This window comes from Chionomys nivalis, chromosome 12 (assembly GCF_950005125.1).
Source record: "Chionomys nivalis chromosome 12, mChiNiv1.1, whole genome shotgun sequence".
NCBI lineage: Eukaryota > Metazoa > Chordata > Mammalia > Rodentia > Cricetidae > Chionomys > Chionomys nivalis.
In genome coordinates this window covers 73977848-73988445 of record NC_080097.1, presented here as the reverse complement: position 1 = coordinate 73988445, position 10598 = coordinate 73977848, and the positions used below count along the sequence as shown (strand labels likewise).

Genomic DNA, 10598 nt, shown 5'->3' with positions numbered 1-10598 from the left:
GGCTCAGATGTTATCTGAGGACACGGTTCACCAAAGGGAATCTGGTGCCGTCTGTACATTCCAATTGATTTTTCTGGCTGGCACAAAGCTTCCAGTCAGCGAGAGGAGGGAGGTGAATGGATCTAAGAGGGTTGAAGGCGGCCTCTGGACTTGTGACAGTCCAGACTGTCCCCAGTCACCACAGCTCCCAACAGTCAGCCTTGCAGAAGGTTTGGTTTGAGGAGCAGCTTCTTCCTGGAGAGTTTTGTTCAAACTTCCTTGGTTTCCCAAAACATTAAGGTCATGAAATGTATTCTTGGCTGCACTGACTTAAATTATCAAGGAACTCTACTTGTGTAAAATATCTCAAAATGTACTGATTAAAAGAAGCATGTTAGATAACACGAACACGCTAACTGGCATGTATGTACCTACAGTACATTGAACATGCTAACTGGCGTGTATGATACCTGCAGAAGTCTTCCACTGGCCTGTAACTCACCAAGCAGGTTTGCCAGTATCCACTGAGCCCAGGGATCCTCCTGTCTTCCCCAGCCAGTGTGTTAGATTGTTAGCACACATGTGTTCTGATGCAGCTTTCTCATTCATGACCCCCTGAAAGTCTTCTTAAAAGCTGTAGCTCATACCTGTAACTCCGAGCTACAGTCAGTTGAGTTACTGTCTAGTTAGGGCTACAAGACTCTATTGCAAAAATTACTATTTGAAAAAAAATAGCGCTTTTTGTTTCATTTAGGCAGACAAAATAACCAGTGCAGCTGTTGGCTGCAGGTCTTTAGCTTATTGGACTTGAGAGGCCATCGATTAGCCTAGGAGACGCAGTTTCTACACCTCAACCTAGATCAGCCCTGAACAACTTCTGCCTTTTCTGCTTTACCTCTGATCTTCCTGTTCATTTCTCCAGTTTAGCCATTTAAACACAAACACAAGAAAGACATCCCCGGATGTGTTTAAGAAGTGCCTTCTGGGATATCTTTGCCACCACCTCTAACTCAAGTCTCATGAATCTGTTTCCACGTCCCTTCCCCCACCCCAAGTTAGTTCTTTGCATTCCAGAAGCGGGCAGGATCATTGACTCTCACATACTATTGTATTCCTCCTTTTCCTCTCACAACTTAGGGTGTCCTCAAAGTTTAGTGGAAAGAGATGATTCTGAATCATGGCAATATAAAGTTAAACAAGATCAGTAAGAAGTCATTAGCAGACAAATGGCATGATTATCTTAGCCTTGCTCTTTATTTATTTATTTATTTATTTTGGTTTTTCGAGACAGGGTTTCTCTGTAGCTTTGGAGCCTGTCCTGGATCTCCCTTTGTAGACCAGGCTGGCCTCGAAATCCCAGAGATCCGCCTGCCTCTGCCTCCCGAGTGCTGGGATTAAAGGCGTGCGCCACCACCGCCCGGCATTGCTCTTTATTTTTTATATACATTTTCTGCTTCCCACCTACTTCCTCTTTTACCAATTTATGTTACAATTGTTTAGGACAATGTTCCACACATAAGGATTTGTTGGTGATAAAGCTGACCTCGGTAAACTCAAGGAAAAAATACAATTTGAGCGTATATTTTGATATCTTCCATGAAGCAGGGAAAACCAGTCCATTGCAGGTGCCTTGGTCCTCTCACATAAGAGTGGACTCATCATTAGTTGTTCCAAGAAGTTCTTTCGATTTGGGGATCCTCCCAGACCTACCTCCCTTGATTTTGAGCCATTTCTCTTGTCTCTTAAGATCTGTTTAGTTTTCGGTAGTGCAATTTCCTTAACGTGTAAGCAAGGTGATAGATGGATGTATAGGTGGATGGATGGATAGATAGATAGATGAATAGATAGATGGATGGATGGATAGATGAATGGATGAATAGATAGATGGATGGATGGATGAATAGATGGATAGATGGATGGATAAATTGATAGATGGATGGATGGATAGATGGATGGATGGATAGATGGATGATAGATGGATGAATAGATGGATAGATGGATGGATGAATAGATGGATAGACGGATGGATGGATGGATGGATAGATGGATGAATAGATGGATGGATGGATAGATGGATGAATAGATAGATGGATGAATAGATAGATGGATGGATGGATAGATGGATGGATGGATAGATGGATGGATGGATGGATGGATAGATGGATGGATGGATGGATGGATGGATAGATAGATAGATGGATAGATGGATGGATGGATAGATGGATGGATGGATGGATGGATGGATGGATGGATGGATGACTTACAGGCTTATCCAACACTAGCTGATTATGAACAAAAAGTCCAAGAATCCAGTAGTTGCTCAGTCCATGAGGCTGGAGGTCTCATCTGGTTTTCAGTGTGTGCTGGAATCCTGAAGAAGTAGACTGTAAAGCCAGTAAAGGAGTGGACTTGCTAGCAGGGAGAGGGAAGCAGGCTTCCAACAGAAGGAGTGGTCCAGATTAGATCTGGATTAAAGGTGTGTCTTCCCAACTCAAGATCTGAATTCAAGGTGTCCAGATTAGAAGCAGACCTTTCCATTTCAAATTAAGCAAAATCCCTACAGCTGTGCCATCTATTTTTGTTTTTTTTTTTTAAGATTTATTTATTTATAATATACACAGTGTTCAGCCTCCATGTATGCCTGAAGGCCAGAAGAGGGCTCCAGATCTCATTACAGATGGTTGTGAGCCACCATGTGGTTGCTGGGAATTGAACTCAGGTCCTCTGGAAGAGCAGTCAGTGCTCTTAACCTCTGAGCCATCTCTCCAGCCCTATTTTTGGGTTTTAATCAATTCCAGATGTAGTTATATTGACAACCAAGAATAGCCATCACATAGTGAATATGACCCAACTTCACAGGCTTGGCTGGGGTTGGAAAGAACTTGGCCAGCAGTGTGAAAAACAGCAAAAGGTAGCTGCTGCTTCACTGTCAGGATGGGGTGGAAAATAATATGGCTGAAAAACTAGGAGGATAAAAAGAATGCAATAATGGAGAAAAATGTATAGCACAATAAAAACAAGAAAAAATTAAAAAGGAATGCAATAAGAAAGTGGCAGCTAAGACACAAGAAGTGAGAGCCTTGAGATGCAGATGCTTAGGAAAGCAACTGGAGCAAAGCAGAGTGATGGACAGGGGCAAGTTTAAAAGAGGTGGTCACTCTGCTCCTGACATCCCCGTTCTTCCACCTTCGTCCTTTGCTCCCCACCGGCCACCTCTTCTCCATCCTTAGCTACTTCTGAAAATCAGAGAATCAGACAAGACATGTGGTCCCACGGTTTCTCAAGCCTATCTTTGCCTAAGCCCCAACTTCATACCAAATTACACAAAACAAGAAAGTACTTGATCTCTTTATTCTCAAAACATTATGGTGCTAAATAAAATCCAAGAGGTATTGGGTTGGTCTCTTTAGGGGAGCCAGACTGGCCCAGACGAGCACGAGTATGGTCTCCAGGACTGGAAGGTACTGTCTTACACACACCCCAAGTGTGGTGGGCATGGGCTGCAGCTGTCCCAGGACTGGCAGGTGGACTGTTTTGAGAAGGCAGCTGAGCAAGAGGGACAGACATCAGAAGGGTGGAAGAAGAGCAAGGGGGAGGTGAAGGGCAGGAATCCTCCTCTTTCCTTTCTGCAATAATCTAAGAGCAGAGAATAGTGACCCCAGCAAGGGACCAAGGTAGGCAGCTACGTGGACTCCAGTCAGCTGGCAGAGTGCTCGCGGGGTGGAATGCTCTCCATGAGGATCCAGACGAACTGCTCCAGTTTCTGTGCGGCTGCTTTCCCAGCCTCTAAGACTTCCTTGTGATTGGCCTTCTCCAGGTTTGCATAATCCATGACGACCTTGTTAGTAATGAGTGAGAAACCGAAGACGCGAAGCCCACAATGCCGGGCGACGATGACTTCTGGAACCGTGCTCATGCCTAGCGGGGAGAGGGAGAAGAGGACCCGCATGTGCTTTTCCTCACCCGCCACTCTCCTAATTCACTAAATTTCAGTAAGCAGCTAAATGAGTGTGGAGCACGTGCTGTCCACATCTCTCCAGTAGCCCAACTAGTTTCTATACTCTGGTGCTCGTCTCAGTTAGGATGTGAGGTCAACTTCCAGCCACCGGTGCAGAAGTCTGTAGCTGTTGAAACTCAAGCTGGTCCACCACGTTCCCAGAAACCCAATTCCTTCTTCCCCAGATCCATCACCTCGTCCTCCCCTTCGCTATTTGACCAGATCCTTGCCTCCAGGCCCCAGCCAGCCAAATCCCGCTTCTCACCAACAGCATCTGCTCCCAGCATCCTCAGCAAGCGGCTCTCCGCCACAGTCTCGAAGTTGGGACCCGCCAGCATCACGTAGGTGCCTTCCTGTAATTCCCGCTGCTCCCCCATTTGTTTCCAGGCGTTCAAAGCCTTCTGCCTCATATTCCGGTCATAAGCATCAGACATGGCAGGGAAACGGACGCCAAACCTGGAACACAGACAAATGGCACCAAGTGGGCTTTCTTCCCAAACTCTTGAACAAATCTGGACCCCTGAATGGAGAGCAAAGGGCGCAGATACGTACCTTTCATCGTTGGGGCCGCGGAGAGGGTTTTGGCCAGAGAAACCAGGTAGGTTTATGTGATCCCGGATCAACATGATGTCTCCAACTTCAAAGCTGGGGTTGAGGCCTCCAGCTGCATTGGTGACTACCAGTGTGTCCACACCCAGAAGATGGAAAACCCTCACTGGGAATGTCACCTTAGACAGTGAGTAACCTTCGTAGGTGTGGAACCTGCCCTGCATCATCACACAGGCTCTGCCATTCAGGAATCCAAACACCAGGCGGCCAGCGTGACCCTGCACTGCAAACAGAAAAGGAAAAGCAAAGTGATTATGGCAAGTGTGATGGCACTCAGGAGGCAGAAGCAGGCAGAGCCCCGACAGTTCCAGGTTGCCAGGGACACACAGTGAAAGCCTGCCTCAAACCGTGACCATTCCTTCCTGCAGCACACACACTGGCACTTACTAGAAACCACTCGTTGTGTTTAACGTAAGATGATATAATTAAACACAGGACAACAGGAGTCTGGTGACCAGATCGTCATAATCATACAAACGAAACTAGGTGTGAGGTAAGAATATTTGATGTGAACATTAGCAAAACAAAAGAAAGGATTTCAAAAGATGTTTCCAAAGATGGAGAAACTTGTGTGTTTGTTTCTCTGTTTTACATTCTTCTGGTCACAGTTTTCCTTTCCTCCTCTCCTCCCACTCCCTTCCCCCACCCCCTCTGCTCCCACACCCCAATCTTCTACTCCTTCAGTTCTGTTTGGCAAAGGGCAGGTTTCCATGAGTATCAACAAAACACGGCGTGTCAAAGAGAAACTCATATGTGAAGGAGCAAAAGTGAGTACAAACCAAAGTTAGAATCAGTGGACTCAGTAACTATAGGCCTTTCCTGAGATTTCCCAACTTCTATGCTGTGTCTGATAATCAACTCTAACTATGCCTGCATCCCAAAGTCGAACAAGGAGTAAGAGTCCATTTGAGACCCATACAACTCATTCTTACAATACCCATGTGGAGAATGTGGGGCTAGGGAGCAAGATTAACCGTTATCACCATCCCCATCTGACAGTGTCCTCTAGCTAAACTTCTTTAAGGAATGGATCTGCCAGGAAGAGGAACTAGAACCAAGAAGAATCATAAGAAAATACTAGTAATAGAACAAGTTGACATACCTGAAAAATCCCCCAAATGAAAAGTAAGTCAATCAACTTCAAAGCAACTCATTACTTAGTACTGGGCTCTCTTCTGGAAGGAGCGGCAGATGTGGTCGATGCCACTACTATTTTCCTTTGCTCTTCTCTCTTTAACGTTACCTTTCTACTCCTTATCCCCATATGATGGAGGAGTTAATTTCATTGGTTAAATAAAGAAACTGCCTAGGCCCATTTGATAGGCCAACCCTTAGGTGGGTGGAGTAGACAGAACAAAATGCTGGGAGAAAGAAGCCGAGTTAGGAGTCGCCATGATTCTCCCACTCCAGACAGACGCAGGTTAAGATCTTTCCTGGTAAGCCAGCTCGTGGTACTACACAGAATATTAGAAATGGGTTAGATCAATATGTAAGAGCTAGCCAATAAGAGGCTGGAACTAATGGGCCAGGCAGTGATTAAAAGAATACAGTTTCTGTGTAATTATTTTGGGGCATAAGCCATGCGGGCGGCCGGGTGCCAGGGACGCAGCCCCGCCGCTTGTATTACAACACCCATACCTCCCTACTTTGGCCTTCCGAACTTGCACCAAAGGAGATAAATTTTTTAAAAAAGCAAAAATCAAGTACTCTTGCTTGCCCTGTTTCACCTGGCCTTTCTAACTTGAACCCATGTTCTAGGCTGCGGTTGCAGGCTACACTGAGATGTCAGAGCTCCATAATAATGGGGCATATGGGTCCCTTTCCAAAGCTGCTGTAACCACGTGTTCTCTATACTAATCCCTGTGTGCGTACATAACCACGTGGTGGCCATAGCGTTACTGTTGTCATGTGTATCTATGCTGCGGATGGAGATGACAGATGGCAGGAGACACTGGGAACGGACCGGTCCTTGTCCGGGGCTTCAGATACTGCTTCCTCCACTGAAGCCATGGACTGGAGGAGAGAGCGAGACAGAGTGTGTGTGCAAACAGGTGTGTGTGTGTGTGTGTGTGTGCACGCACATGGGAGCGTTGTGGTGTGAAGGCAGCTGGAGGGAGTCAGTTCTTTCCTTTCAGTACATGGATCTTGGGGACTGAACATCATGTCTGAGGACAGGTAACTGGTGTAGGAGGTCCTTCTGTCTATGTGTTGCTTTCATTGGTAAATAAAGGAACTGCCTTGGCCTGTTGATAGGGCAGAACTTAGGAGGGTGGGGAATACAGAACTGGATCCACTGCCAGAGATAGACGTGCCGAATCTTTGACAGTTAAATGGGTTAAATTAATATAAGAATTAGCCAATAAGAAGCTGGAGCTAATGGGCCAAGCAGTGTTTTAACTAATAGTTTCTGTGTGGTTATTTCAGTTCTGGGCAGCCAGGATGAACAAGCTACAGGCAACTTTTCCTGCTGAGCAGTCTCACCAAGGCAGCACACACACAGGATACACTATAGAATTTCACCACCTCAACATTTACCCACACACTGTAGAACTTCAATCAGGGCAATTTCTTTCTAAAGTCATTCTGATTCCACAGTAGTCAAATGATAGCACAAAAGTAGAAACATATCCTTGATTAGATCCACATAAATTCTTTATGGTGGTTTGAATGAGAACGGCCCCCACGCTGGCTGACAGTGGTGCTCACCTTTAATCCCAACAATGGGAGGCAGAGGTAGGCAGCTCTGTGAGTTTGAGACCAGCCTGGTCTACAAAGCAACCCAGAGAAACCCAGTCTCCAAAAACAAAAAACAAAACAAAGCAATCAAACAAACAAAAAAAGAATGGCCCCAAGGTGCACAGAACTCATAGTCTCCAGGGAGGTGCGGCCTTGTTGGAGAAGTGTCCCAAAGTAAATGCTTTCTTTCCCTAGAGTTTCCTCGGTCATCGCGTCTCTTCACCCACCAACAGCTCCCAGTAGTCCCAGCCAGTACCTGTGCTTTTGGGAAAGTTGGGTATCTCACTGTACTCAAAGACCTGGGCCTCAGTTAACTTAGCAGTCAGACCTCCTAACCCAGAACCACAGATCACCGCCACTTGAGGTCGATGTGTAGTGTGGGACCGAAGCCACTGAGCGGTGCTCTGATAATCTTCGTAAGAGAATCTGGGGGAAGGAAACAAAGTGAGTTCACCTGCTGTCCAAGTACATAGGAAACCTGCCGGGTATTCTGTTTGCTCCTCCACTTCCTCATCTCTCCTTTGAACCGGCCCACTAACTGTCTGATGTGAAACGCCCTTCGTCCCAGAGCGTGAGAAAAGTCAATGCAGCCTGTTTCATTACGGCACCCCACAGGGTTCTCCACTAAGTTTCACCCAGCACTAGGAGGCCCGTACCTCTCCTGGTGACAGACATAGAACCAGGTTTCAGAGTTATGATGCAGAATCAAATCACAGAGAGGACTCAGAATGAATTAAGGCCTTCTCAAAGGCCAGTTTCTTGCCTTTTGTTTTGCTTTTTTTTTTTTGTTTGAGACAAACAAAAAAAGTCTCCCTACTTTGCCTACACTAATCTCCAACTCCTGGGCTCAACGAATTTTCTCACCCCAGTCTACCACTAGAGTAACTAAGACCTTAGGCAGTTCTTTGGATGAAAATTTTTTTTTCTAGTTTATTTTGAAACAGGATTTCTCTGGGTAGCTCCGTCTGTCCTGGAACTTACTCTGTAGACCAGGCTGGCCTCAAACTCACAGAGATCCGTCTGCCTCTACCTCCTGAGTGATTAAAGGCATGCGCAACCACCACCCAGCACAGGTGAAATTTTTTAAAATTTAATTTTTAATTTAAAAGTTTGATTTAGTCGGAACATGTGTGTGTGTGTGTGTGTGTGTGTCAGTGGGTGGGTCCCAAGGACGGAACGTGCAGGGTTTGCAGTGACTGCCTTCACCTTTGGAGTCATGTCACCAGCCCTGAGCTTTCTATTTTTATTACTTATTAATAAGCAATAAGAACACTCTTAGTAGAAGTCTATTAAGAGCCTTAGTTCCTCTGGACATGTTTGTTAAACTTGCTAAAAAGTCAGGAGTGGTGCACACCTCCCAGCGCTCAGGAGGCAGAGGCAGATGTATCTCTGTGAGACCCAGGCCAGCCTGGTCCACAAATCGAGTTCCAGGACAGGCACCAGAGCTACAGAGAAACCCTGTCTCAAGAAACCAAAGGCTTTTAAAAAAAACAAAAACCCAGAACCTTCTCACTCACAGTCCCAAGTCCAGTTCCATCACAAGCAACTGTAAAGATTAAAGATTGCTCTTTGACATGGAACATACATTGAGCACAATTAGCTGGGCGGTGGTGGCGCACACCTTTAATCCCAGCACTTGGGAGGCAGAGGCAGGCGGATCTTTGTGAGTTCAAGGCCAGCCTGGTCTACAAAAGCTAGTTCCAGGACAGGCATCAAAGCTACAGAGAAACCCTGTCTTGAAACCACCCCCCCCCCAAATAAAAATAAAAATAAAAATTGAGCACAACTAAAAAAACCTCAACAAGATTTTTTTTTCTTCCAGCAAGAAAGTCTTAAGTCCCAGTGGCAGCCCCAGACTTTAGGATAAGGAGCCCAGCCTGGAAGTATAGGAGGTCTTTGCACACACACAGTCACAAGAGTAATTATAGGAGACAAAGAGCACGGCAACACAACAGGTTACCCTCGATGAAACAGCTAGGCCGGGGAGAAAGCGAGTCACAGGGCGACAAAAATAGCAAGAAATAAACGAAACCGCAACCCAAAGGGCGGGAAGAAATGGGGCATGACAACTGGCCATGTCCAGTCACAGTGCAGTCGTCAAGAACATCCAACCCTGTGGTTATCCCTACAGCACTGCTGGTGAATTAATCTGGAAATTCCCAACGCGAAACAGAGGGCTTTATTTGTTTGTTTTTCGGACAGAAAAGAGTGGAAGTCTTCTGAGCAGATCAATAAATATTTCTCAGCCTTACAAAGACTCCATTCCCAACTTGTTAATGCGACGTCTAGTTTGGAGGGAAGAGAGGGGCTGTCTTGGAAAGTGAGCAATTTTCCTTCTAGAGGAGGAACTACGGGCTAGCACAAGAGAGTTATGTCCTGGTTACCTGGACCCCTAGAAAGCAAAGTTGTGTTATGAAGTGGCCAGGGCTGTACCTGCTTCCCCACAAGCATCCCAGCACACACAGAGAGGCACCAGTTCCCCACAGGAGTCGCTTACACTGCGCTAACCTGTTCCTTCCTGCTCCAGGCGCCGGCAGCTGGATTCCCGCGCCCGCCCGCCCGCCCGCCGCAGCGTTCCGGAACCCCGAGTCCGCCGCCGGGCTCCGCGCCAGGCCTCTCAGCGTCCCCCGCGGCGGGCTCGCTCCTTGCCTGGGCCCAGCCCGCTAAGCTCCCAGGTCTCGGCGACAGCCTGTCCCCTCGGCAGAGCGTACCGTCTCCGGGCCCCACACTCACTCGTTGTTCTCCATGGTGTCACCGACGGCCGCGCCGAGATCCTGCCCTTTCCGCTCCGAGGGCGACACAGCCTGAGTCTGGCTGACGCTATTAGTGCACGGTGCTCCGGGCCCGGCTTTATAGCCCCGGCCGGAGGCGCCAGCCAATGGCAGCGGCCTCGTCTCCATGGTGACACACCCTCATCCAGAGGTGTGGCAGGAAGCCTCGCCAGAGTCTAGGGCACCCAGCATCTCGACCCCGCACACAGTCAAGGTCCTCCCACCCAGGAAAGGAGGCCTGTGTGGGCAGAGGACTAGACGCAGGGTGGAGAGCTCCGGAACCGCCGACCTGCAACTCCATTCTCCGCTGCGCTATTGTGTAAGAATTTGGAAAGCGAAAAAAATTCAAGCCATAGGTTGTGCAATCCTAGAATAGAATGAAGCAAAACGTTGACTAAGTTACTTTCGGGAATAGGGAAGTGGGGCCACGCGGGAGATAGGGCTGACTTGGTGCCTCCCGGATTTGCGGGAACACACAGCTCGAGGTTGGGTCTAGACTGCTTGGC

At 47.3% G+C, this 10598-nt stretch overlaps 1 protein-coding gene across 1 annotated transcript; it reads right to left on the bottom strand.

The window, feature by feature from the left end:
- Window positions 1-3312: 3312 nt before the first annotated feature.
- Window positions 3313-10394, bottom strand: Pnp (purine nucleoside phosphorylase). The gene is made up of 5 exons (XM_057786559.1): window positions 10055-10394; window positions 7578-7747; window positions 4529-4808; window positions 4242-4432; window positions 3313-3897 (listed from the first exon to the last, which is right to left on the bottom strand). Exons 1-5 carry the CDS (start codon window positions 10219-10221, stop codon window positions 3677-3679), a joined length of 1029 nt encoding a protein of 342 aa, XP_057642542.1. The 5' UTR covers window positions 10222-10394; the 3' UTR covers window positions 3313-3676.
- Between the last annotated feature and the right edge of the window lie 204 nt (window positions 10395-10598).